At 49.1% G+C, this 27,923-nt stretch overlaps 8 protein-coding genes across 8 annotated transcripts; 4 read left to right on the plus strand and 4 right to left on the minus strand.

Annotated features, from left to right (window-relative positions):
* Nucleotides 1-855: 855 nt before the first annotated feature.
* Nucleotides 856-1,677, minus strand: FTJAE_9739 (RNA polymerase II subunit A domain protein; the record flags this gene model as incomplete). The annotated part of the gene is made up of 2 exons (XM_037356690.1): nt 856-1,513; nt 1,568-1,677. The coding sequence occupies 2 exons, from the start codon at nt 1,675-1,677 to the stop codon at nt 856-858; spliced, it is 768 nt and encodes a 255-aa protein (XP_037203210.1).
* Nucleotides 1,678-5,130: 3,453 nt separating this feature from the next.
* Nucleotides 5,131-6,642, plus strand: FTJAE_9740 (NAP1-binding 2; the record flags this gene model as incomplete). The annotated part of the gene is made up of 1 exon (XM_037356692.1): nt 5,131-6,642. One exon carries the CDS (start codon nt 5,131-5,133, stop codon nt 6,640-6,642), a length of 1,512 nt encoding a protein of 503 aa, XP_037203211.1.
* An 894-nt stretch (nt 6,643-7,536) lies between these two features.
* FTJAE_9741 (NADH-cytochrome b5 reductase 2) lies at nt 7,537-8,705 on the plus strand (the record flags this gene model as incomplete). Its single annotated transcript, XM_037356693.1, has 3 exons — nt 7,537-7,578; nt 7,700-8,087; nt 8,137-8,705. The coding sequence occupies 3 exons, from the start codon at nt 7,537-7,539 to the stop codon at nt 8,703-8,705; spliced, it is 999 nt and encodes a 332-aa protein (XP_037203212.1).
* Nucleotides 8,706-9,202: 497 nt separating this feature from the next.
* On the minus strand, nt 9,203-11,880 carry FTJAE_9742 (glutamate carboxypeptidase II; the record flags this gene model as incomplete). Its single annotated transcript, XM_037356694.1, has 5 exons — nt 9,203-9,318; nt 9,369-10,744; nt 10,797-11,341; nt 11,395-11,749; nt 11,870-11,880. The coding sequence occupies 5 exons, from the start codon at nt 11,878-11,880 to the stop codon at nt 9,203-9,205; spliced, it is 2,403 nt and encodes an 800-aa protein (XP_037203213.1).
* Nucleotides 11,881-13,412: 1,532 nt separating this feature from the next.
* Nucleotides 13,413-15,559, plus strand: FTJAE_9743 (tetracycline resistance TCR1; the record flags this gene model as incomplete). The annotated part of the gene is made up of 5 exons (XM_037356695.1): nt 13,413-13,464; nt 13,787-14,095; nt 14,143-14,405; nt 14,454-14,946; nt 14,997-15,559. 5 exons carry the CDS (start codon nt 13,413-13,415, stop codon nt 15,557-15,559), a joined length of 1,680 nt encoding a protein of 559 aa, XP_037203214.1.
* Nucleotides 15,560-16,746: 1,187 nt separating this feature from the next.
* On the minus strand, nt 16,747-18,249 carry FTJAE_9744 (uncharacterized protein; the record flags this gene model as incomplete). Its single annotated transcript, XM_037356696.1, has 1 exon — nt 16,747-18,249. The coding sequence occupies one exon, from the start codon at nt 18,247-18,249 to the stop codon at nt 16,747-16,749; it is 1,503 nt and encodes a 500-aa protein (XP_037203215.1).
* A 2,959-nt stretch (nt 18,250-21,208) lies between these two features.
* On the minus strand, nt 21,209-22,972 carry FTJAE_9745 (uncharacterized protein; the record flags this gene model as incomplete). The annotated part of the gene is made up of 3 exons (XM_037356697.1): nt 21,209-22,308; nt 22,361-22,861; nt 22,933-22,972. The coding sequence occupies 3 exons, from the start codon at nt 22,970-22,972 to the stop codon at nt 21,209-21,211; spliced, it is 1,641 nt and encodes a 546-aa protein (XP_037203216.1).
* Nucleotides 22,973-25,131: 2,159 nt separating this feature from the next.
* Nucleotides 25,132-27,740, plus strand: FTJAE_9746 (uncharacterized protein; the record flags this gene model as incomplete). Its single annotated transcript, XM_037356698.1, has 4 exons — nt 25,132-25,152; nt 25,204-25,929; nt 26,086-27,157; nt 27,205-27,740. 4 exons carry the CDS (start codon nt 25,132-25,134, stop codon nt 27,738-27,740), a joined length of 2,355 nt encoding a protein of 784 aa, XP_037203217.1.
* Nucleotides 27,741-27,923: the final 183 nt, after the last annotated feature.

Below are 27,923 nucleotides of genomic sequence, written 5' to 3' on the forward strand. Positions count from 1 at the left end.
TCTTAAAACCCCCCTGAGCCTATGACAGGGAGTTCCATGCTAACTTAGCTACTGAATGACAGCCATTGACCCATCATGTAAGCTGGTTCATCAGACGGATAGGACCTCTCATGACATGTTCGTCGTTGGAGACATACTCCGTATGGATTGGCCAATTGTACAGAGTACCAGAGAGTTACATATTATCACATCAACATCGATACCACGGTCACATATGCCGCTTCACATGAATTGTACAAGTGGCTGTGCTAAAGTGATCACCAACGCCATCTATTTTGTGATCGAGTTTAAAACCCTGTCCGATTTGAACTAGATCAATCTTGATCAGTCTTCCCTGAAACATTCACTATTCATGCAGGCTGGAAGATCTTCATATAATTTCGAAGCCGGTTTGTGATCGACACTTCTTATCTGCCTATGAAAGGTATGCGCCTAATACACTGTGGGTGTCCCTCAAGCAGCCGTACAGTATCTCCTTGATCGCGAAACTCCTTCGGGGATAGTAACGGAATGGCCGGCAATGAGAGGCTTAGGTGACGAGGCACCGGTGTTATTCATATTCAGCTGCCCATGGATTTGTGATGATAGTGGTGAAGGGCTGAGCCCTCCCGGGGATAAATCTTCACCCTGATTATACTGGGGTTTGGGTCTCTACGATCGAAAGCTAGGAACGAAACTCCCCTCACAAGCCACTCAAGTTCGTCCTACTATCCATCCCGGAGATAGATCTAAAATTTTGCAAACTTGCGTATACCGCCTGTCGAGTTGCTGCTAGAGTTTAGCACTCAAGGCCTTTGTCGTATATAATTGCAGTCGCGTCACATGGTGTGTAGTATGAGTGTGGTTTTACGCGAATTAGAACCAAGCCACGGTCCAGGTCGCTGGCAGTTTGGGCCATCTTTCCTGCCATGAGGCCAGGATATCAGGCACTCGCTCATCAAAAGAGGCTCTGCTTGAGGCAGAACCATTGTCAAAGGACGAGGCACCAACAGCTTCGCGCTCTTCACGAGCAGCCGCGTTGAGGGAGTTTGCGAGATCCAAGATACCCTGCCCACCAATGGCGGCCTCTTCGTGGTTATCCTTAATCTCGACGTTGATGACATGTACGGGTCGGTTGAGCGGTGAACCCCTATTAAGGAGATCATCGACAACAGCATCCCAGCATCGCTCTTCACAGGTGATGACAACATCGACTAGACCACCTTCAGTACCTTCGCTGCCACGGTCCTTAGTATGTTGCAAGCGAGGTACACCGACTTGCCAGTCTTGCCAGCGTTCTGGGCCCCATTTGACGCCACGGTTACGGTTTAACATGTTAAGTATGCCGTTATTCCTATACAGCCGAGCATCCTTGGATTCAAGCTCCTTGAACATACTGTCATAAGAAGTTCTGTTAAAGTGATACACATTAGGTTGGCTGATGGAAGGTCCGGGCAGGCGGACGAGAGAACCAGTGCCGAAGGAGATGACAGGATAGTCAGCCTGAGACAGCCGTAAATGGGCTTCCATGGAGCTTCAAGATGAACATTAGCACAAATGTGTCAGAAGGAGACACGCATCTACGAACCGATTGTTGTTACTTGCACAGACAGTGCAAAACTTGAGTTTGTATCCGCCGTTGCTCTCAGATGAGCCATTCTGGCTCTTGGCCGAAGAGCCACCGTTGGCAACCTCCATATTTTTGAGTTTCTAGCCGGGCGAGAAAACGAGGTCGTTGGCGGGAGGATAGCCGCGTGGCATGCTTTGAAGAGACAAGACGATAGACTGTGCAGCACTGCGTTAGTGCATTGCATTCAAAAAGAGGCAGGTTACAAGAGAAGTGCAGGTTGATCATCAGATAAAAAAGCGTATAAAGTGTCTTTTCAGCAAAGAAATTCAGACAGCTCCAATATGTTAAACTCATCATGAAAGAAAAGGAAATCGCGCATGTTCCTACTTACCCGGCTCTTTAAGTGTCAAGTTGGCACACCAATAGCCACCTCATGTCATTGTTGTCCCGTTCCCTTTGGTACGCGACACAATCTGGTGATGTTTATTGAAAGAAGAGGTTGAGTTTTGAACTGTTGTGAAGTTGGGAAAGTTAAGCTAGGGCGAGCTGACGCTAGCTTACGGCTAAACTCCGGTATGATCTGATGAGTCAGCAAGCGACAGCTCCGATGCCAACGTGTGTAATAAATGAGCCAATACACCGGTCTAAGAACATTAGATCAGGGCCTTAGGTATTAAGATCATGAGCTTGTCTAATTATCAAGTTACCTAGGTTACAAAGCCATCACAGTGCGTGTTGGTAACAAACATGAGCAGTCACTTGGTCACGTGTCGCTCAGAGTACTGTAGTACAATATTGCCTTGCCTTCTTTTATACGATGTTGACATTGAGGAGGGGGGGAGGGGGTTAGGCTTGGTGTACTCTGCAATCAGACAGTTGATATTGATTCCTTGTGATTCTTGAAGCGACCAACAGAGAGATCTCCACCAGCGAATTTGATCTGCAATGGCTATTGGCTTTTAAACGCCCGCATAACCTGAAACAAACGACGCTTTGGTGTAGCCAATCAACGAAGACACCAAATTTAGCCCAGAATAGAAACCTCACCGGTCACCTAAGGCACCGGCTGGTCCTTTCTGTTCACGTTATACTCTGTATAAAAGAGCTGGACCATGAAAGAAGAAAGTAGAAAGCTGGGCGGGGTCTTGAGTTGTTGAATTTAACTCTAACTTTGAAATTGTACCAAATATACTATGTTGACATTTTGAGCCTCATGCCTGGATAGTATGGAAACAGCAGGTGGTTGCTATACTGCACCTCTCTTCCACCTGTGATAACCCTGCAGACTCAATTACACTACACCAACTTGGCACCAGATGCAGAATTGGATCCGTACTGGACGGATTTGTGGGCGGGACTCAGAAGTCATCAAAACCTCAGCCGCCGGGAGAGATCGCGGATCGTGACCCAGGTAAAGAACCTAGAGCGAGATCATCGAAGCACCGTAAACAATTAATTAAATAATAATAACATACATACGCGTGTATACCTGGCAAGAGGATCACTACATGACATGACGACCCTGTTCGTTTTTGCCTTGCTGCCAGCTCGCTACGTAACCAACATCGATCTAGATACCCCTGCCATCCAACCTTGGGGGTCTAGTTTCATGATCCTGCACACCATGATGATAGTAATTTCCAGAATAAATAGAGAGGGTTATTTCATTGCGACAGCAACGATGCAATAACCGGAGATTGCATCCATGGCAGCCCGGCCTGATCCATCTGCCAGCTGAGTTTACTTTCCTGTATCCATCCATACCAAGAAGAGATGAACAGGGTCACCTTTCCAGATTGAGGTTCCAACGGCCCGGGTGGGTATACAGGGAGATCCTCGCTCAGAGTTGTCGTACGTCTTGTTGGGTTTACCGTATTGTGTGTGCGTGTGCGTATGCGCATGCGCATGCAAGACGACGACAGTCATCTTTTCGGGATGAACACGAGGGAGGGCGAGAAAGGATCAAGGCTTCAGAGGGGTTGAAGACAAGTGCAAATGATTGTGTGGCGCCTTTGGTTGTTACAACCCGAATTTAATTAAGCAGATGGGCTGGATGAGATGCGGCTCCTCCAGCGTTGGTTGGGATAGAGGCAGGCGCATGCTTTGTCCAAAAGATATAAGGTAAGAAAGTTATTAACCTAGAGGTAGGCTTAAGGACCAGTTAACAGCTAAATCTTAACCATAAACTATTAAAATTACCAGTGAACGCCTAGGTACTTAGAATAGGGTATCAATGTACTCTCATCATTGGATTGGATGGACAGTTTACAATGACTTTGATCTTTGATCCTAAATTTAGGTCTAATAAATGCTGGAAATTTAGTCAAGCATAAGGTACCCCTCATTTGGGAACTGCCCGACCGTTGGATGTCACATTGAGCCAACAGGAGGTCTCTTCCATTACCCTGATATCTCTTCTCACTTGCATATCAACTCGTTACTAACATCATCCCACAATATACTCCTGCTGGCTAGCGCCCAGGGAGCAAGCGGCGACAAACTGATAGAAATATTCCATTCATATTCGAGTCTCATTGGGCTCCTTCTCTCCGACTTACAGGCGCTGACTCGCTTGATCTAAGACCCCTGACCAGTCGGATTGGTGCGTAAGGCGCTTGCTTCAGTGGTGTGGTGCGCTATTGCGCACAATTGTGCCCCCCCCACTACCTTACAGCCTCCAGCTCCCGGGCCCGGACGTGCCAACGGGCGACCTTACCGGGTACAGTACTGTCTCCCCCAGGTCGCTTTCTCGCGAGGATTGCTAAGGTGGGCAATCCATCGATTGATGGCCTTCCTCGCTCGCTTCTCTAACCCAACTTCACCTTACACTCATCACAATCCATCTAGGGATCATCCTACCCTAGTTCAGTTCAGTTCCGTTCAGCCCAGGCCAGGCCCTCTTTTGGTTTCTCGCCTCGCCTAGAGCGCAAGCGCAGGCATTTTTGATCAGACCCGACAGCTACTGTACAGCGTGGTGCCCTTGTTCCCGAGCACCGGCAGCAACCTAAGACCAGGGCATTGTTTTCTCTTCTGTTCTTGTTTCTGTTTCTGTCCAGTTGCTCTTACTTCTGCTTCTGCTTCTGCTTCTGCTTCTGCTTCTCTACGCTCCTTCGCACTTCCACTCCACACTTGTAACCGAATCATCTCGTGCTTTATCGCTCGACGACTGGTCGTCTGGCATTATCTGCATTAGGGCTTGGCTCAGCGTTGACTATTATACTTGGAACTCGACTGGAGCCCTTGCTGGCTCACGCCTTAGCGCTACGGCTGACTTGACGTCCGCCTCGACAGCTCAACTCGAACGAGACCAACTTGGAGCGTCTAGCATTACAAAACGCAAATCAAAATATCGCATCGAGCTCTTCAGTGCAGAGATCGCCTCCGCTCATCATTTTTGCCGCTTCAATCCCGCTGCCGATACCTAGTTCTTCTAGCGCACCCGTCTAACTGTCAGTCTTACTGCAGCCCCGCGAGACCTTCTCTGCTGCACGCTCATCCTTCGGCGTTTGCGCGGCCGCGTGCGCCAGATCGCACGACTGTCGCTAGGCCTTTTCCGAAAAGGCATGTCGACAACGGCAGTTATGTCTACGGCTTCTTCTCCAGTGACCTCTCCTTCAGCAGCCGCATCCTCTTCTCCGAACCCTAATCACCCCGCGCTGCCACCTCTAATCACCTCTCCGCCTTCGCGCCGAAGCATGCAATCGCGACCAATGTCCCACGTTTCCCGAAGCCGACTTTCCCAATACTCGACGGGCTCTCTGCCTACGAGATCCCGTCCGACCTCACATATGTTCCCGATGTTCCCCTCGACTCTCTCATATACCCAAGTGCGGGACTTTGCGTACCCTGCTACCCATCCTCTGCACTACGGGCCGCCGCCAGAACCTTCGGGACCGCCTTCCGGTATGACAACACCCGCAAGCGAGCATCGTAGGTTATCAGATCCCCCAGTGTCGTGGGAAACCCGTATGCCTTGGGAGTCGTGGGGTACAGATGGATTCAACCGTGGCCATGATTTGGCCCCCATCCAATTCGACGGTGGGCCCCCATATAGCGAAGACGAGGATCTGCAAAGCCCTGTTGTAGCTACACGCCACCGCAAGCATAAGTCAACCTCGGCGGCGACAACCCTGAGGGGGAGGACAGGTCGCGATTTTGATATGCATTCTACCAACTACGATCATGAGCGGGGCTACTATATGGGAACTAGCGGAGACGGTAGCGAAACATACTATGTCAATAACGGCGGCGAGGCCAACGGCTCTGGTGGAGATTTTGTTACATATCCTCCGGAGCAGGCAAGACACAGTCGGGCATATCACATTGCCCAGCAACCCCGGGCTGCTGAGGGCGGTGAGTACTATCAGCCCGAGTCTGACAGTTCCCCATCGTCTCCAGGCTACAATGACGAGGACCAGTCTCGCTATTCACGAGATTACCAGTTTACTATTACATCGCCGGACGAGGAGTTCCACGGCAAAGCCGTCGCCCTGTTCGATTTCGAGCGGGAAAACGAGAACGAATTGCCTCTAGTTGAGGGCCAGATTATCTGGGTGTCGTACCGGCACGGGCAAGGTTGGCTGGTGGCTGAGGATCCGAAGACGCAGGAAAGCGGCCTGGTGCCTGAGGAGTATGTCCGACTACTTCGCGATATCGAGGGAGGAATGAACAGCTTGGCTGGTCACCTTGTGGAGGGAACTGGCTCCCCTGATGTGGGCACACCTACTCAAGCGGAGCATAGCGGTCAATATGGCCATACTCCATCTTCCAGCAATGCGACTAACGGGTACCATCAGCCAATCGTGTCGATGTTCTCGACCTCGAGCAAAGACCTTGACCCGTATCCCACTGAGCAATTGGGCCTCCACTCCGGACAACCGCCTCCCCAAGTTATTCACTATCACGGGCAACGGGGAGGTAGCCAAGCAAACACGCCGACGATTGCTCAGCCTCAAGATACTGGTATTTTGAGGAGGGAGAGTCACGACGGTGGAACAAAGAGGGACTCGAATGTTACACCAGTACAGACGAAGCCACCAATGGAGTTGGCCGAGCCAGGGGGCTCTGAGGAAGCGAGGGGAGAGGAAAGGTGATATGGTGATTGAATAATAACGAATTGCATGCCATGCTTGAAGAGACGTTCACGATTCGATGTATTCTTCTAACGGAGCGGGCGAATATACCAATAATACCACAGCAAACTCCGACCGCCGCCAACAGGTGACTTGAGATTATGTATAAATATGCCATGTAGGCATGATGGGAGACGGCAATTTTCTCAGTCTTGTTTAAGGGCAAAAGTTATCTAGATTGGCTGTATGGAGTTATGGCGGAGGACAGAGGTCAATGAGTACAGAGGTTTCTTGAGCTACATAATGAGAAAAGGAGTTTCAGGGGGAACCACCGAGAGATTCAGAGCAGATGGAGTGGTGTTGGACGGGGTTAGTGCTATATTGCCGTAGTAAAAGCCGATGTTTCGGTAATCTATATATGAACTCATCAAGACACCTTAGTATCCTAATGCACCTATCATGAGATAACCGAGTTCCCCTTGTTAACCTAAACCTTTACTTTAACAGCCTGTATCCTATTGCCGAAGCTAAAAAGCTTGGAAGATGGAGAAAAGTACATGATATAAGTTGATTGGAGATTGCTTATTGTCGAGTTACTTGTACTACATTCCCCAAGACAAGCCATCACGCCATCGCTACTAGAGAAAAATCTATCGCTCGTCTTCATCCAAGCTTACTATATCACATCATACAACAAGCGAGCGAAGCTACCTATCGACAGCCGGCTTCCCGTAGTTTGACGTGCTTTGTCCGGGATATCACGTGACTCATAACGTCATCTCTTGTTTCGTCGCGATTTCGGAATACCTGGATACGCCCACTTCTCTACCTAGCTCTTCAGACGATACCAGCAACAACCTCTCATTCTCTATTCCTGGCCAATTGACCTTCAATTGACCTCATAATCAAGTCAAGATGTTCGCCCGATCTGCATTCCGCGCTGCTCAGCCTTTGAGGGTACGTTTTTCCTTGTCACGCGCATTTGCGCCCCTCCATCATGGTCTCTGTTTCGGATTATCAATCAGAACTACATCATTCTCAATTGCTCGTCGCGAAGCTTAACTAACTTACTCTCTAGTCTGTTCGTCGATATGCCACTGAGGCTGGAGGTGCTGGAGGATCCAATGCTCTTCTCTACGGCGCTGGAGCTGCTGCCGTTGGAGGTGCTGGCTACTGGTACTTCAGCAAGGGTGGAGCTCCCTCTGCTGCGGCCGCTGCTGCTGATGTGAAGCAGGCCGTTGGTGTTGAGCCCAAGAAGACCTTCACCGGTGGTGACCAGGGTTTCGTTTCCCTGAAGCTTTCAGATGTTGAGCTTGTCAACCACAACACCAAGCGTCTACGCTTTGAGCTTCCCGAGCCCGATCAAGTCTCTGGTCTGCACGTTGCCAGCGCCATTCTTACAAAGTACAAGGGCCCTGAAGATGAGAAGGCTACTCTCCGACCCTACACCCCTATCAGCGATGAAAGTATGTAGTCGAATTAGACCTCTTTAGCACAAGTAACTAACGATTACAGACGAGAAGGGTTTCATCGACTTGCTCGTTAAGAAGTATCCCAATGGTCCTATGAGCACACACCTCCACAACCTTGTTCCCGGCCAGCGCCTCGACATCAAGGGTCCTCTGCCTAAGTACACCTGGGAGGAGAACAAACACGACCACATTGCCCTCATTGCCGGTGGTACTGGCATCACCCCCATGTACCAGCTCGCTCGCGCTATTTTCAACAACCCCAACGACAAGACTAAGGTCACCCTTGTCTTCGGCAACGTCTCCGAGCAGGACATCCTTCTGAAGAAGGAGTTTGAGCGCCTCGAGAACACATTTCCCCAACGTTTCCGTGCTTTCTACGTCCTCGACAACCCCCCCAAGGAGTGGGTCGGCAACAGCGGCTACATCTCCAAGGAGCTCCTCAAGACTGTTCTCCCTGAGCCCAAGAACGAGAACATCAAGCTGTTTGTCTGTGGCCCTCCCGGCCTCATGAACGCCATCTCCGGAAACAAGGTCAGCCCCAAGAACCAGGGTGAGCTGACCGGTGCCCTTAAGGAGCTTGGCTACAAGGAGGACCAAGTGTACAAGTTCTAAGCGAATGATGCGCATGTAATGATAGAATTGAATGATGGCGACAAAGCATAAAGAGAACAGTGTAAGATGTGCTATAGAAGCGATATAGACGACGGGATGCCGTCTAGAATTGATAAAGTCAACCTACATTTCGATTTTGAGCATGCTTTAAAAGGGAAATGTACTTAGCATGCAGGCGCATGGGCAGTATGTGTTTATGCCTAAGCCTCATGATACCAACCCGTAGACTTATGATAAGATCACTAAGCCTTCTGGCAATAACGCTCAACTTATGTTAATAGTCCCAGGCTTATGATGCCATACTTCTTAAATACTTAAAAAAGGGAAGGTAAATTCCCGGTAGACGGACAGGCAACTATGTCCCGTCATGTGGCCTATAAAAAACACAGCATAATTCTCATCGCAATCTCCTAATTAGATGGCACGAAGACTCGCTAACCAGTTTCACATTTGAGCATAAATAGCTGTATAAATCCTAATTCCAGAACCAAAACAGCTTAATCCGAAAGGCTATCAATGGCATTGTTAATAGAGCGTCCAATAATGGCGGACCACTTGAGACCGTTGATGTAGTCCTTGGCGTCGATGCTCTCAACCCAACCAGGGAACACAGCTAAATAATCGTCAGCATCTGAGTAGTGTTCAATTCGTTTAGAAACTCACCTCCAGAATAGCCAGTCCATATACCAGGCGCAAACACAACATGCCTGAACCAGTCTCGACCATCCAAGCCTCCTTCGTAGAGAAAGCTCCTTTCGAGCAGCTTATATCTCCTGTTGACTCTGACGATGGTATAGCCGAGACGAATCTTTTCAACGATGTTCCACCATGGGATACCTTGCTCAAGCTGATGTTTAGCGATTTCAGCTTCAGCGTCGAGCTCTCTAGCCTTCAGGTGGAAGTGTTCAAGGAGGTCACGAATATCCTTGAGGCTCGTCTTGAAATCGTCCTCGTTGCCAATCGGCTCGCCAGGTGAGACGGCACCACGGATATTGAAGATCTCCTCCTCAGTGATAGCGTCCTTGGTAGGCTCTAACTTGGCCTCAACCTGGTCAAGATAGCCCTCCAACGCATCAACGTACTCGGTAGCACTGAAGGGAATGATCACGTTCCCGGCAAGTTTGGCAATGGTCAGACCCAGGATTTGGGCCATGGTTCGGTGGTACTTGAATCCAATGTCACCGTACTCCTTCATCCAGTAGAAGCTGTCATAGTTACTGTGGTAGTGATACACAGCGCTGTTGCCTCTGTCCTTGAAACCAAAGTCAATACAGGGAATACCTGCATGATCCTGGAATGCGGTAAAATCACTGCCGCTGCCCATGGTAGCGATCCTGCCCGACCAGAGGTCATTGACTGTCTGACCAGGGATAGTCTGATTGGGCGAGGGGACAGCGCTTGTGACGTCGCGGATGATCTGATTGAGAAGAGGAGCTGCAGAAGCAGAAAACTCGGGGCCCGAGACACCCACGTCGACATTGACGTAGGCAACGTTTGCTTCTGAGAGCCACGGGAGATATTCTTCAACCCATTCAGTACTGCCGATGAGTGAGTATTCCTCGCCATCCCAGCTCGCGAAAGCGATAGTTCGAAGAGGCTTCCAACCAGCCTCGACGGCCTTTCCAACTGCTCGGATGACCTCGTTGATGACTGCAGAGCCACTGTTGGGATCGCCAGCCCCGCCAGCAATCCAAGCGTCTCGGTGGTTTCCAACGACGATAACTTCATTTGGGATAGTACCATTGACGACGCCGATAACGTCCCAGAGAGGAGTAGTGACGTATTTCTGTTCGTTATAAAGATTGATGACAACATCATCTGGAGTGGGTCCGATGTTGTATTTGATGCCCTTGTACTTCAAGCCGAGATTCTTGTTCCAGTACTTGTTAAAGTGAGTGGATTTTGGACCGTGACCATTCAGAGCTTTGAGGATAGGAAGGGCATCACGGTATGATATAGGGATGGAGGGGATAGAAGGGGTTGCATCATCGACTGGTGCTCGGGGAACACCAGGCTTGGAAGGATATCCAGGGGTAGATCTAGAAGGTCAGTCAAATCTTTGCATTTCTCTTCAGGATTATGGGGACATACGGATCACCAGGGCGAATGCTCAGAAACTCTGCGCTTCCACGCTGAACAGAACTGGGGTTACGTGCAGGCCCTTCAGGGTAAGGCTTGTACCCGTTCTCCTCGGTCCTTTCTCCATCATCACCAGGGTCACTGTAGATCAGGATGCCAACGAAACCGAGTTCCTGTGCACGTTTGACCTTGAGGCCTCGGAAGATTCCTCCATATCGAGCAATAGCAATCTTGCCCTTGATATCAATTTTAGCATCAACAAGATCTTGATAGTCTTGATAAGTGCCATAATTGACGTAGACGAAGGAAGCAGTGACATTTCCACTCGCCGAGTAGCCGTGAAAGATGGGCACCCGGTTTTCGAGAGACGTTGTGGGGTCTTGGTCGATTACATCCTCCTCGAGAGAGGCCTTGAAGGTGGTATCCCAGTCTTTCCCATTCTTTGACTTCTTCAGGATGCAAACGCTGGAATCAACGGGATAGTTGAGGTAGGCGTCATAAGCCACAATCTCAGACTTGACACCAAATTCCTCCCATCGATCCCTGGTCCACTCGGCCTAGAAGAGATGAGTACAATACTTCAAAGTGGCCATCTGTTATGAATCCTTACCTGTGAGTAGTTGGCGCCGGCCAAATGGGGGCCCGCTGTATAGTAACGGCTCCATTCCTCAGCCTTCTTGGGGTCCGGCGTATCAAATAGAATACGTTCAAGTTCCTCGTAGCTTAGACGGCTCTTGCCGGGTAACCAAGAGCCAGGGTGGCCGTGATGATGACGAGGTCCAATGAAGAAGGTTTGAAAAACGAACAAGCCAAAACCGCCGAAGAGAATCACGGAGCAAATCAGAGTGAAGAATCGACGCCAGGTCTGGTGAGGATACCTCCTCCGGGGAGGGCCGACCCGAACGGTTTGGATGAGAGGCGTATTCTCGTCTGGCATTTTCTCCTGCTCCTGATGGGAGGAGTTACTGAGGATTGTGGTTTAGTATAAGTCTCAAGCCTTGGTGGAGGACTTGGTCCAGGTTGGATGACGATGTCCGGAAAGTGGAGGGAGATAATGGTGAAGGTCCTGTAGGTGTTGAACTCACATCCGACTCATGATGAAGGCGTCTTGGCAGCTCCAAAGGCTTTTTAGATTTATTTACTCATGTGATGGGAACCTGAATAACGATGTTGGTCAAGGTTGAAACGTGAAAGGAACCCAAGTTGTAACAGGAAGTTGTAATGTGATGTGATAGGCGATATTGATGACGAAACAGATTCTGAGAGATGATTGGTCAATGCTATCATGCAGTGGCGCCGCCACCCCCAGCCTCGGCTGAAGATGATGAAATCGGTATTCATCATTTATTCAGAGTCAATAAAGAAAGGAAGACTAGAAAGAGATTTCCTATATTTAGGATGATGATACCTAAACTTGGGATTACTTTTACCATGTTAGTCCTAAGATTTAGAGCAGGTAATTCTATAAAGTATCTACTTAGGCAGTATCTTACCTATCTTACAGCTGCAGCTGTCTCTTTTTGGCCCCCGGGACTTACCATAGCTGCTTAAATAGAACTCGATAAAGGAATGTGTACAAGGATATTAAGCTGGCTTATAAAATAAATGAATCTCGTTTGTGGCTCATATGACAAGCAGACAAAGCTCACAGAAACCTTTAAAGATGGTGATCCGCCGCCAGACCAGCCAAGTGCTCGGCACGGCAATAGAGCGGAGACAAAGCGGGGAACATCCGGAGGCTTGCAGGACGGGATGACTGAAGCACTCTAGGTACTCTAGGCACTTTACTCCGTAGGGCGCGCCGCTTTCGGGGGGCGGCAGAGACAAGTGACAAGATGATGGTTGACCCCGGACTAAAATCGAGATAATCAAGTAATAATGGTTGCACCAGACAAGCCGAGTTCGCCTTACCCAAGCTAGCCAAGGTCAACTGATTCTCGCCTACAGAGTAAGACTTTCACTGTACTGACGTTACCTCGCCATACTGTCTACAACTACCGTCCAAGTAAGTTATCCTGTGCGTCATGCTATCTCACCGATGTCTCACAGAAAGAATCTTCCCACGGAAAGCAGACGATGGTAGCAAACCCCCGGGCGAGTATGCATTACAAAGTGCTCCTGTGACCCCATCCTTTACCAGGCATTCACACCCACGGGCTTTAAACCTGCGGGCCTTTTTGGAAAAGTTGGGGGCATTTTCTTCCAATTATCAGGCTCCTGACCGCAAAATTGTCCATAATATCCCTGCTCGGGCGGGTTCGTCCTCTGGAGGTTGGAGCAGTGGATCGGAACCCTTTTCTGCACTACCCTGTCTGTGCCGACCAAACCGTTTCTGGCCTCAATGATCCATAATTATCTTTTCTGGTGGCTTGCTTGGCTTGACCTCTTCTACTACTTTGTAACTGTGACTGTGAACCGAAACTTCTTCCTGTTTTCCCTCCCTTATTGTTTGGTGCAAGAGTTGAGATATTGATGAGTTGATCGTGTGTATCGTATATCCAGATTAACCATCCTTCGTGTCACCGTCTCGTTGTACATGATACTCGCTGGTCTTTGTTAGAAACAAGAAAATTTATTACTTCAAACCTCCCCTCTCCACTGTTACTCTTTGCGCCATCGTTCCTCGCGATGACGACCAAGGACGGTCCAAAGCTGCCCAAGCAGCAACTGGCGATTCTGGGTAAGTTTTAGTATTTCATCATTTCATGGCTACCTGTAGAAAACCTTGAAATAGGTATAGGTACCTTGTTGTGTTTTCACCTGCTTGGTATCAAGATGCCAATATACGAGCATGGTTCACGGTCCAAATACCATGAGCCTCAGCCAAATACCAAGTCATTACCATTCCCCATTATTCCCGTCCGAAAGTGTGCGCCCATATATGGAATCTTATAGAGCGTTTCTCATCAACAATAGAGGCACTATAACATGAAAACACATCTAGCTCATATGGTCCAGTCCAGGTATCCCGCTCCATCCGATCTCCGCTGACCTATCAATAGCCATGGCCAGAATTGCCGAACCCATGGCCTACAGCTCAGTCTTCCCATATCTGCCCAGCATGGTCAGCAGCTTTGGTGTTCCTACCAACAAGGTTGGAAGTTGGGTAGGACTCACATCTGGTGTCTTCTCTATAGCACAAAGTACCACTGCTGTGGCTTGGGGAAAGGCCTCCGATATCTATGGCCGCAAACCGATAATAATCTTTGGCCTGATGAGTTCAATGATCTGCTTCATAGTATGGGGCATGTCTACGAATTTACCTATGGCCATCATTGTCCGAGCCATTATGGGAGGTGGAAACGGAAATGGTGTGTAAGACGAGGACTACACAGAACTTCTCACTAATGTTCTCTAGTCGGTATCATCAGAACAGTGGTTGCTGAGCTGGTCCCTGAGAGGGAACTTCAACCAAGGGCATTCTCCATCATGCCTATTGTTTGGAGTCTGGGTTCTATCATTGGACCCAGTTTCGGAGGTCTCTTCGCTGAACCTGCAGAACAATATCCCGAAATCTTTGGCCATATCGAGTTCTTCAAGCGCTTTCCCTTTGCCCTGCCAAATTTGATTCTCATGGTTTTCTTTCTATTCTCAGCTACCATTGCAGCCCTGTTTCTCCATGTAAGTCTGTGTTAAGAATTAACTGCACATCATCACTAACAAACCTAGGAAACACTTCCCAGTAAGCGAGGACACCGAGATTGGGGTCTCCTGGTATGTGAGCGTATCACTCGCTCTTTCAAGACCACTCGTCCAGCACCCTCTACCCGTCGAGCTTCGTTTGTAGATGGCGAAGCTACTTCACCGCTTCTACCTAACAAGACAGTACCAAAGAAGAGGACACACGAAGCTTCAGAACATGCTAAGAAAGAACGCGTCATTACCCGTGCAACAGCCATGAACCTCTTGATCTATACACTTCTCGCATTCCATTCCGTGGCTTATGATCAGATCCTCAGTGTTTTCCTTAGACACCCAGTTGAAAAGCATAATCCTGAGAATACCTCATTTCCATTCTACTTTTCAGGGGGATTTGGCATGAAGCACAGTGAGGTTGGCACCATATACACCGTCTATGGCGTCGTATGCTGCGCTGTTCAGTTCCTGATCTACCCTTCAATTGTTGCTCGCTTCGGTGTTTTGCGTTGCTTTAGGGTCTGCTGTAAGTTAGAAGTCATCATTTTCGAATTGCTAGTCTCTAATATCTTTTAGGTCTTCTCATGCCACTTGCTTACTTCCTCACCCCTTACTGTGTTCTATTCCCGACACACAAGGGCCGCATGACCGCTCTCATGGGTGTTATGTTTATCAAGGCTGCTGGGATCATTGTCGCATTTCCATCTGTCACTATCCTTCTGACAAACTCCTGCACTTCTCTCCGTGTACTTGGCACGCTCAATGGTTACGCCACAACCTTCAGTGGTCTAGGTCGTGCACTCGGTCCAGCTTCGACAGGTGCTCTTTTCACCTGGGGTGCCGATCATGGCTACGTTGTAACTGCATGGTTCTTCCTCGCGTTCATTGCTATCTTAGGGGCTATCCCAGCTTACCTCGTTGAGGAAGGAGAGGGCCCTTCCGCTTCTGCTCCGAGCTCAGCAGAGAATAGTGACACGGAAAATGACCAGGCTTCGTCTTCATCGAGTACAATATTGTTACCTGAAGATTCAGCGATTACGTCTGATTCTGATTCTGATTCTGAAGAGGAGCTGCCTTTGACCAAGACCAAGTCAAGGTCTGTAGAACAAAGCTACGGAACTATGACTGGACGAAAGTGAGGACTTCAGCAATTTGCTTTGAAGATACCAAAGACTCCTCATACAATATACCGGGTTCATGGCATGTTTTGAGGATATATTTTCTCCCTATTATGAATAGAATTAGTATAGAACTCGGCTCTCCTGTCCTGTCATGCCCTGTTCTATCCTGTCTTATTATGTACTGTCATATTGTTACCTCGAAATAATTTATTATTGTTGATAAAAGCTTGTTTATTGGAAGCCAGACTAGATGTATAGGTAGTTAACAAAAGCTCCCAGAGGCAAGCCGCATGTTCCTGAAACCTATAAAAAACTCCAGAAATTTCAGAGTGTGAGCCACTTTCTTCCCTCATCCTCATCACCATCACCATTACAGAACTACTTCAGTTCACTTCACACAACAGCAACACACTATAAAAGCTATTTAACTGCATACAACTACTCTAGTAAGTATTAGCTATATAGCGCTCTATTCTTTCATTTCTATTATCAAGTTTTGTGGCAATGCGATGCATCTCTAGATTCATAACGACAGTAAACGGGTACTGCGTATACCTATGTATAAAAATTGCTACGTTCTCCTAAGACAACAGTGATAAAGAATGATTGATGTGAGAACACTAGAATCAAGAGCTCCATAACATCCCGCATCTAATGACGGAAGTAGTGAATTGTAAAAGCGTTAAATCTTTCTTGATATTGCTACCAAATTGTAGTTTATATAGATCTTTCATCATGATGCCACCTTTTCAATCTTCGCCACCATGATATATTGATGTCCCATCCTGCACAAAGAAAATCCCAGCCATTGGTATAATAATAATTTGATACTTTTCCCACACGTTTGAAAAAGAAGCCTCGCAGCGCCTATATCACTGCTTGACGTTATATGATGTGCCCTTACCCTGCCCGTGATGATGCTTCCGTTATCAACGCCCATGTAATGCCCACTGCCGCGCTGTGAAAAGAAAAAGGGGGAATCATATTGTAAAGACCAAGCAAGCCCATAAGATAGTCTTGAGATTAAAAAGAAATAAGCAACCTCCCGCGGTTAGTTTTGATGTAAAATGGCGGTAATGCGTGGTGAAAAATGGATAGTCATGATCATCATGACATACAATATCAGCATTGCGGTCGTTTTGAGCCGCATACCTGATCAGCTAAACGAACAATACGTGGGCGACCTTCGAGGGTCACTTCCACGCTTAGTAAACGTATGGTGAGATTCCTCTCCGGACATCATGGGCTCTGTACCCCTCTCGCCCATGTCGCTCCCAGTCATGAAGACTAGGATGCGGTCGTGGATGAAGCTCGGTTGGATAGTGAGCATCTCGCTCTCCATCCTCCCATCTCTCACTGCGCCATGGTACCCTGTGGTGCTCGTCTGCACTTCGACTGCGCACCTGGTGCTGATCATGCATACAGGAGGGATGTTCGCGGAAATGTTCCAGATCAGCGTCCATCTCACTGAGTCGCAGGTAGCTATGTCCAACCCAGCGGTCGATGGTATCTGCAATCTGGCGAAAACCCTCGGTATGACCACCCTCATGGCGGGCTTTGAGACCACATACCACAAACAGATAGCTGTGGATCATCTCGTGTAAGAATGTCGAGATGAGAAGCCGTCGATTGTACTTTGTATCCTGGAGAATAGGTGACGAAAGAACAATGAGTGTCTCGTAGCCTCCGTCACGGGAACGTCGTACCGCTGTGGTGCCAACAATGTGCGCCTGATACTGCGCGCTTGCAGGGTGACTCCAGTCCCATGCGACCCGGCCAGCAAGACGGTTACAGAAGAAGAGTTCGTTTGCAGCCGAGAAGATGCTGCGCAATGCGTCGTTGTCCAGGGGGAATTCTGCTGCGCGAGACTTGGGGTTGATGAGCGCTCTTAGAATACGGCCGTGGCGTGAGTCGGTGGTGCGATGCCTTCGACGACTGGAACCAAAGTTGGCAACGTGATCACGGACTAGACGTGCGGCAGCGAGGTCACTTAACAATCCTGGGTCGTTTTCGTCGGCGGCGGGTGATAGACTGGCGAGTGACGGCTGAGTAGTATCAGAGGAGATGGAGAGACCAGATGCTGTGCGCTCCATAGCGCATGCATCAGCGACGGGAGCGTGCGCCGGAGTAGGTGCCGGAGCTGGACCGGAAGGGCCGAATACATGTCCCGGCCGGGGTTCGGGAGCTGGACCGAAGGCGGCATCGATAGAGGGGAAATCGGGTCCTTCTGGAGTTGGTGAACGTTCGCGAATGACGAGAAACGAGAGGTTCTTGACGGGAGCTGAGTCAGGTCGATGGATCAATGGAGGATAGTGTTTAATGTCTTGGTTGTAGAAGAATTCGTCCTCATGGTCAAAAGGGTGATTGTGTGGATATGCTTTGTTGATAATGTGAACTCCAGAATGGAATGCCGATTGTGGTTGTGGGTAATAAGGCGATACATGATCTGATGAAGCATAACCACTTGGTGCAGATGCAGCTGCAGCCACAGCGACAGAGATGGGTGCATGGTCGTAGGCGTCGTAGGGAAGCTCATCGGCGAACCTGGTCCTTTTGGTATCAAAAGTGAAGCCATCGCCGCCTTCGGAGACGCTCACTCGCCTTTTACCACCCACATAGTAGGGACCCCGGCCAGTAGCAGTAGCGGTAGCGGCAACAGTAGCGGTAACACCAAGCGGACGACCCCCGTCAACCACCCAAAAGGCCATGGGACATGCTCATCGACCTGAGCCGGGGGGTGTGTGATTTTTGTTGGGAATTGATAAGCGTAGATAGAGAGAGGATCACATAGGGGGTTACAGTATGTGATTCTCCGAGAAGCTTGGACAATTTCGAGATGACTTTTGTAGGTGAAAGAAGAGAGCTTTGAGTTGGAGGATCGATGTCGGTGAGTCCGGTGGACGGTCTTGGGGTGGCGGATTTGACGAGACGAGACAGAGACGACGCGTGAGCAGTCCAGTGCCAGTTGAGTTGAGTTGCAGCGCTGTCACAGTCGTAGTAGCAGCCCAAGGAGCCCAGTTAATGAGGAGAAGGACTGGGGGCGGTCGGGTAGGAATTGGATCCGAAGAATGGAGAAGAGACGAGAAAAGAAAGAGGGAAAAGATAAAACAAACTAGAAACAGAAGAGACGATGATAATAATAATAATGGAAAAGTCTACGTTGAGAAATGCATTCAAGGATCGAGAAATTCGATGGTCTCAGACCCCAAGCTTGACCGTAAGTTCTTTGTGGTAACCTCCTGTCTGATACAAGACTGTTACAGTTACAGCAGAACAGAGCACGGCACAGCACAGCAATCTCAGCTCAGCTGCTGCAATCGCGGGACGAGCCAGGACCAAATATGATGGAATGAATGGAATGGACCCAAATCCACTAACTTATCTCGTTTTCAGGGCGATCGATTAGTTGGTTTTAGTCCCGTTGCTGTTAAACGTCGGTCGCCAACTGACAGGGCCTAGCAATACAGGGGGGCCACACACCCCTGTCGGCCTCATCACAGCCCACAGCAGGTGTCTCTTGCGCTGGGGAATCCTTGTCTCTGGTGGTTTGTGAGGCGCTGTAGGAGGTTCAATTGATTCGGGATCGGATGTGGTGGGAGGCAGCATGGATGACAATGACACGACAACTGTGAGATGGACCGTTTCTGTGGATTTAAGAGGCGCCTCACTTCAACTACTGGATGATTACAGAATGCCTTCATGAGATTCATTGACATCCATTTACAGAGTACAACAGCCATCAATTACTTGCGGTTAGACTGAGGAACCCTGCCTTGTTCCTTGAGATTGCTTCCATCTTCCGTTCTGTCGCCAACCCTCAACTGGCATGGCGTCCTCTACACCTTGGCTGTGTCTGTGTTTTATTTCTATTTCTATGTAGCGGTGTAATTGTATTCGCCCGATATTTTTCTTGTTTTCTCTACACTACAGTCACTGTGTCACGATAGTTTCTCACACCAAGTATACAGTAGTAGTCAAGCCCCTTTCCCTTCAGTCGGACGAGATGCGCCCGTTTTTTTTTCTATAAAAAGGAAAACCCGGCCGAAACCGTCGGACTGACTCTGATCTTCCCCTAGGGATTTTCCCATTGAGTTTCCGCATCCAGGGCAGCAGCAGATCAGCCACTGTCGATTACTTGAGGCCTCTTCTCCAATGAATCTCTCGTTCTTGGCATGATAGACAACGGCACATGAGCTTAAGAACCAAGACCAAGACCAAGACCTGGCCGGAGCTTCATCGTCTAGCTTGGGAGCAGGTAGGCAGGCTTCCTCAGCAAGGCGAACTTAAACACCAGGCACTCACTCACTCACTGACTGTCAAGCTGACAACGCACCATGGTTATCTCCACTACCAAGTCCACTTCCCGTCAAGGGTTGACGAGCACCGCGTGTCCGAGGCCGGGATACCCTTTTGGATCTGGCTGCAATCATGCGTGTACCTACTTTGTACGAGCAATTGGCTATAGCAGAGATCCATCCGTACTTCACAGGGCTTACTGCCTACCCCTATTGGCGATGCCCATTGAGGCTCATACGTGGTTTCTCTAATGTCGAGAGCCCAATACAGCATTGAGGCCTTCTAACTTGTCCCGATAAGCAACAGAATCTGCCGTCTTGACCTGTCCGTAAGCGCTCACTCTGCCGAGACCCTCATTGGCCAGGGGGTGTAGATCCCTGTCTGCGATTGGTTGCCCTGGTTTTCTTGAACTTCATGTCAATCGATGCTTTTCCTTTCCCTGGCATTTCTGGAAGTCTATTCGTTCCATGTTTTGCAAAGACATACTGTAGAAGAACCGGTAATTAATGATACACCAGGGTTCTGTTTGAAGCACGGGCTCTGCGATCAAGCCGCTGTCGTCAACTTGAGATCTGAGAGTGCGAGTGACAGCTTCGAGTATGAAATGCCATAACATGCCATGCCAGGCTAGCTTGGCTCTTTGATATTGACTGCCAGGGATATCGTGGACTTCATCTACGGTCTACACCGTAGAGCTGCCGTGTTTCTGGTTTCGTCTCATCTGTCTCTTAGCCTCAGCTTGACTCTTGAGACTTGGATCGTGCTCTGAGCACGGTGATTTTACACTCCACTTCTTCTAGTAACACCGTACGACCAAGATCGGTCTCGTAAATACAGATTCAGGACAGCCCTCTCATGGGGTTCGATCAAGACAATCTACAATCCATCATCATCGTCATCAGCTTCGCCTAATTCTGACTACAACCACAACACTAATGTCTTGCTTGCATAAATCAGCCCTCATCATCTTGCACCCGGATGCAAGCATCCTTTTCCTATGTAGTATTGATGTTACCAGCTTTATGCTTGTTATTTTTGCCCATCATTCATTCCTAGTGCCCGCTCAACTACTATATCCACCAAATTCTTCGCCACGCGCCTCATTATTCAGTATTCACCAACGTTTCGACCCCAAAAGACCCTTTCTCCACCGACGATCACTGTGTCTCGTGATGGTGCTATCGTGCGGCGGCACTCACTCACAGTCAAAAGATTGAGTTATTTTTCTATGTACCGGGATTACTTATTTCTTTTGTTAGAGCCTCCTTTTCATCCTAAATGCGTAGCTCGACAGATCCTCTCCATATTTCGCAATGTCGCCGAAAGCCTCCCCATTATCGCCCTCTTAGATCCAATCGCCCTCTTTTTTTATTACAATCCAAGTCCTTGAACAAACCTAGCATCATCGGCCTGCTTCTCCAGTGCTTCCCGCATCCTCTGAGAATATTGCTGGCGCTGGCGCTCATCTGCTGCGACCTCCTTGTTCTTCTCCTGGAAATCGTCGGGCGTGAACAAGGTGTCTCCCGTGAAACTAACCATACCAAGTTTATCTCCTGTCCAGAAGATGACATTGTCTTCGTTTGGTCGGTCACGATCTTGCCTTGTCCTGGTGGATAAGATCTTCCTTGCAAGATCGTCGGACCCTGGCATGGAAGCGAAGAGTGATGCTTGAGTGGGCACGTCACTGTGCCCAACCTTGATCCGACGGCACTCGGTATATCCGTCCCTTTCAAACCACTTAATCTGCCCGGCCCCATCTGAGAATGCAACCTTCGTTCCGTGGTTGATCACCGACAGAATGATGGATGAAGCTGCAGTATACCGATTCTTCATAGTTGAGTTCTGCTGCATTGGCCCGTCACTTGACAGGTCGACAGCGTCCAGACCATATACCTCGAGCGAGCCCTTGGTCTTGTACTCTCCGCCTGCGATTAGAGTTCTGCCGCTACCAGCTGTCTTGGTTTCATGGACCCTCTCAGCTGTGAGTTCTCCACGACGTCGTACTTCATGGTCCAATGTGGAGAATGGATAAGGCAGTGCCGCCAGACTGGACAGCCTTGAGCCCGAGTAAATGGACCCCACGATCTTTGGGAAGTGGCGCCTATCGTAATGAAGAATATTGGAGAACCTCCCCGCCACGTAAATGTCGTCCGACACTGCACTATCGCCGGCTGGCCTTGGTAGGTGTAGGATGCTTGTTGGCGTTGGCTGAGACAATGAGGCGTACGGCGGCAAAGGATTCGGATCAAAGATTCCCTTGAACGGATTTTCCTCCTCCCCGGGAATATCTAGCCTCTCCACGACATCCCCATGGAATTGTGATGGCGCCCTGAAGTCTTGAAGATGAATACCCAATGAGGTGCCAACCGTCATTGGGATACCATCCTGGATCTGTGATAACGTTGTGATTGACCACTCGAAAGAGTGCCGGTTTACAACTTCAAGGCGGCTGAGATCGACTTCGATGAGATCTACAGTTGCAGTTATTAGTGAGGCACAGTCGATTATCGTTTCGGCACTTACGACTCTGCACAGCAAAGACAGCCCTGTTGCTGCTGTTATTAACACTGACGCATTCAGTGACACCTGTGTCGATCTTTTTGGACCGCCTCGTGTTCTGATCTCCGCGGCCGTCGAAGAACAGGATGTCTGGTTTACTGGTCGCGATAATGCCCCCTCGTTTGCCCCTGGTGCCATTGACGTCCCAAAGGCATACAGACCCGTCATCGAGAGGTGAGACGGCCATCAAACTGCCAATGCCATCATCGCCATTGTTAGGGCTGAATAGGGCCATACCTCTGACCTCGATGAAATGCTCCATAGTGCCTTGTTTCAGGTGTGGCGTCTCAAGCCAGTTGATAGCCGGCGGTCCCTGACGCTGGATGTATTCGTTATACCACGAGACATGCTCGTCAGGAAATGCCGGGTCCCAGTTTGCCATATCTTGGAGGAATTGATAATGGCGTTTGTCAAATCGACATGAATCATTTTGGGCCAGTAGAGAACCATTTTCGTCTTCAGTTTCTGTGGCATTACTTAAAGATGACTCGGGTAGAGATGCAAAGACCTTTCTGCGATTTCGAAGAAAGGCATACCATGATGAGCGCTCAAAACAGTGATGTTTCCACAATTCATCGTCAAGAACAACTTCTCTGAAATTTCGTGAAACAAGTTGAAGTTTGGGCAATTGATGAGGCTCAAGGTCTGATGAAGCAAAAATACACGTGGTCAGTAAGGCAGGCAATTGGAATTGATTATGGAACGGTAATGGAGGTTTATGCGATAGCGGGGTACTGAGGGATAAGAATTAAGGCGTGAGGCAAGGTAAGGTAAGCTGGGTTCAACTCACAGCACAAGATCTGAAGGAGGATCTCATGGGGGAGCTCGTCCCAGTGACTCGAAGTTTGTGCGCACAATGACATTGTCATTGTCATTGTTATTGTCTTAGTATGACCCTCGAGAAACCCAATGAGCTAAACGTTAGAGTTTGTTGATAAAGTAGAGTTGAACAGAGAGAGAGAGCTAGAGAGCTGCTTCGGTTGGTCGGGCTGTTGGTTGGTAAGTTAAGGTAGTCGTGGATCGATTCGACTCGATCGCCACGCTGATTTGCGATTCCTAAACCAAAGTGTGGAGTGGCCAGACGGGAAGCGAGCTTGGCAAAGCTTGTACTGTAGTTAACTACTCCGTACTGGAGTATTTCTTGAGATAGATGGCTTCAAAGGGGGGAGTGCAGTAAAGTCGTCTTGTTAGTGCTGCGATGCAAGCGTGACAGCGACATTAACAATGACAGGTACAACTTGGGTTGGGTTGGGTCAAGATCGGGTTGAATCTGATGGGAAAAGGAGCGAGTGGGCGGGTCGAGGGTCAGAGGGTCGAGGGTCGAAGGGGTTGGAAGGATTGACAATGGACATTGTGACAACCTTGACTTGACATTGGCTCGACATTGATTGACTGGGATTGTCGCGATAAGCGATCGGACGAACCGGCAGTTACAAAAAGGCGCCTTACGCCTATTCTGACGCCCAATGTCTTAACTAACTGGCCATGAATGTGTCAACTGCTGCACGGAAGAGCCTCCAATTGGAGGGTTTTCGAGGAGCCAATCTCGATCAAGACCAGTCAAGGTAGGTATGTACAGTCTTGACCAGCAGAAGGGAAATGTTCTATAATTGGGCATTAACTATCCGCAAATCGTCCAAGGTTAGAAATAATATGCTTGGTACCTATTATAAGCTTAGGGGAGTTTTTATAGACTACCTTAGCTTACCTTGGGTAGTCTAACTTTGTCATAATACTAAAAGTAGTGATCCGTATTGCTCCTCAACGACGACCTATTCCAAAAACTGAACCGACTAGTCAGTTGCTATGATTGACATAAAAAAAAAAGAATTGACACTTTTATGTAGCATGAGGATTTAAGCCAACATCAGCAAGAAGGAATCCTTCATCCTGACGTCAAGTGCAGACAGGCAATCTCAAACCACGCCTTTAAGCACCTCAACACCTTGGCCAGTACACGAGGTATCGAAGCTACCAGACTTCAAATAGCCCAGACTATATCAATTATCAATCAAAGACAGATTAGGAAATTGTAACAAAATAGTCAGGTTATGCTTAAGTGGTGATATCGTTTGTTGAGTTGATGTTGAGTTTAAGCAGGACATCCTTCAACATCTTGAATCATCTGACAACCCCAAGGCTTCTTTTCCCCTCAGTTTCGACTAAAATGATTCTTCTATCATATAAATAAAGAGAAAGGGCTCATAAGAGCCCTTGGTTAATCCCTGAAATACCGTTGAGCGTACTCTGATTCCTGGCAGCTGTTGGCACTGCTCCCACCAGAATGCTGCCACACCTCATCCTTCCAACGTGAATCCTCAGAGCCCTCCAACCTCCCGTTTTATTCACTGCCTCAAGCATGACGAATTTGGTGCCTCAGTCAACATCTTCAGCCCAGGCCGGGGAAATCTCCGCGCTGTAGTGAGCGCAGTCGTCCGTCTCACTCACCTCTCAATCATCCAGCTCTTCGACCCGTCGTGATAAACACCGTTTCACGCACACGCCAAAAGCCAACGCTGCTTGAAACAGACAGTCCGCTATAACAGCACTGCGCGTTCTGAAACTATTTGTTGATCAGTTCAAGAATATCTCGGTCTGCTTTGAATTCAAATCACTCACGAAGATCTTTCAGTTTCCTCTCTTTTCTGTGCCTCACTTCACTCTATCTTATCGCACCCTTATTCATTCAAAGCTTTACTCCTTTCTAGATACTTGAAGCTCCTTCGAGCTTCAACATGAAACCTCTATCCGAAAATGTAAGTAACACACTCTCTCACTTACAAGCACTCAAATACTAATGTCCACAGTCGCTTCCATACACTGAGAGCGACAATTCGGCCCGAGATACGCGTCACGGGCGTAACACCACCTCATCTTCCATCTCATGTCATTCGGATCCTTTTGCGACATCTGGAATTGAGGTTGGGGATGGTGTTCAGCTACGCGACTTCTCATCTCCCGGTCCTGTCATGTCTCGCTGCATGAGCCCAGACCAAACTAGATTTGTCGCTGAGCGTCCATCACGACTCAACAATGAGGAAGCTGGCCTCGCTGTGCCAAAGATCAATGAGCCTTTAAGCGATGATCATGCCCATTCCGAATGGGAAACGGTCGCCGGAGAGGATGCGTTTGAAAGTCATGCCGAATCTTCAAATCGACCGCTGAAACGTCGAGGCAACTTCAATTTTGAGAACAAACAGCAGAGCCAGTCTCAGCCGAATCAGAATCTCTGGGTACCGCAAACGCACAACTTTGAGCTCGTCTCACCCGGCGACCCGTCCGTGCGAAATGTGCCGAGATCAGCTCCCCGTTTGCACTCGTTTCACTCCGCGTCCAGCTTCTACAGCGAATCACCTCGCAACAAAGACCCAGACACTTGCGCCCCTTGCGATCCCGAGGACTACGCACCGAACAATCATGCACCTAACACACTCGGAAGGTACTCTCGTGCCTCATCCGACAGCGATGAAGACCCCTTCAAGTATGACACAGATGCATACTCGGGCTTTCTACGTTCATCGGCAGAGCGAGAAGTCAGTAATGCGCTGCACCAAGCCGGCTTAGCCGGCTTAGCCGTCTCCTCAAAGGAAACACTCCCGCGATTTGCTGATGGAAGCTTTCCCGTCGCTTCACAGAGAGTTGCTCCTGTTGCATCCTTTTACAATTCTGCGGCTATTTGTTCGACTTAGAATGTCGATGAAGAGGTCAAAGTTCCTGTTCATCGGGAGGAAAAAGCGATTCGCCGTGTCCCCGTCCCTGATAGACGACTACAAGGTGAAATTGCTTCTCTTGTCAAGAATCGACCTCTCACTGGTACGGAGGGTGATTGGCAGACTGTCACGACCGAGCATGCCTTCGACTCGATGCAGCAAGACTATCACGACAGCATTGCAAAGGGAACTGGAAGCAGTGTCGCTGATGTATCCGACGTGACAGAGCGTGAAATTCATCCTCGCTCTTACGGCTCGAGAGACAGAATCATTCGACATCCTCCTGGTACCAACAAATACGGCTCATACCGTGTTCGTACCGACAGAGGAACGAAACTCCCTGTATCTGTCCCCCAGTATGGTGAGGGTCCTGGAACTTATGCCTCCAACACAACTCGCGGCTTTTCTCAGGCCAAGTCACGATTACCTGAATCTGCCGCCCGTTTCTCAAGTCTATTCCGCAGGGAGCCATCTGAGCAGACGCCCAGCCATGAGAACATCCTCCTCTCAGACCTGCCTCCCAAGAGAGGCAGCTATCAGAGCCTCGACTCGGACGCAGCTCCTCATGGAAACGCCCAAACCGAGGAAGCGATTTCGCCAGACGGCGAAAGGTACTTCGGCTTCAGTTGGAATAGAATCCGAAAGAATCTTGGTCGTGATCCTCCCAAAACCCCGCTGACTATTTTTGACAAGCCACTGTACAAAAGACGATTCCAGGAGTCCAATTCGGACCAACCTGCCCATGTTCCTCATGATGATTTCCTGTCCAAGATTCCTCGTCTTCCGTTTCCTCTTGTCAGTCTCCCTGAGGCTGCGATGCTGCAGCAGTTCAAACGACAGAGAGGTGAAGAGGATCACAGCCAGAGTGCAGGCAACTTTGGGGTCAGGGGAAGGTCGAACACGATCAGCACTGCAAACTCTCCTCCTCTCCCAAAGACTCCTTCTCCTCCAAAGAGAAGCTTCTGGCCCTCGTCCAGGAGTGACGATGTCACGCGACCTGCCCGTATTCTTCACCTTCATCGACTGCCTCAGGCGCATCGTCCTCGCGATTGTAAGTTGCAACGCTTTCATTTGTGGATGTAACTGACAGGGTTATAGCGAATGACAGAGTCACTGATATGCTGGTCTCATCGTCTGCTATCCTCGACACTCCCCCTCCTACCGATCCAAAGTCAAGCACTCACCGTGTGTGGTATCGAAACTTCCAACCAAGCATTTCCATCTCTCGCACTGGAGCCCATAATCCTGGCTTCTCCACCAGTGTCAATAGTCGACGCGTCGGTCATTGCCAATCTGAGTTTGATCCCCTCGCCGACAGCCCCTTCACTCAGAGGGAGGCTCGCCTCATCGAGGAGGCCCGCGAGGATATTCGTATCCATCGCCAGCATGCTGACATGGTCGCCCAACGTGGAAAGCGAATGTTCATGTGGGTCATGATACTCACTCTCTTCTTCCCTTTCATCGGGCCTATCGTGCTCTACGGCAAGCTCAACTCGACTATATCGTGGTACACTCACGGAGAAATGCAGTGCCTTACCAAGGACCAGCGCGGTACTCTCAAGCAGCAACTTCTAGTTGAGGCTGTTGTCTATCCCGCAATCATCATCGCACTTTCAGTGCACTACTCTATTTGAAGGCCCAAATCGGAATTGCTCATGGCTCGGTGGATTTTGGGATCGATTTTAGATGTATTTGGGAACGTCAGCGGATTTGGCAAGGTAACGATATACTCACCGTGATGGGGTGAGAAATGATTGGGGCTTAGGCATGAGTGTCTGGAGACATGCCTGGTTTTGTGGTCTTTTGGCTTCTATACT

This window comes from Fusarium tjaetaba, assembly GCF_013396195.1.
Source record: "Fusarium tjaetaba strain NRRL 66243 chromosome Unknown NRRL66243_c0000223, whole genome shotgun sequence".
Classification (NCBI taxonomy): Eukaryota; Fungi; Ascomycota; class Sordariomycetes; order Hypocreales; family Nectriaceae; genus Fusarium; species Fusarium tjaetaba.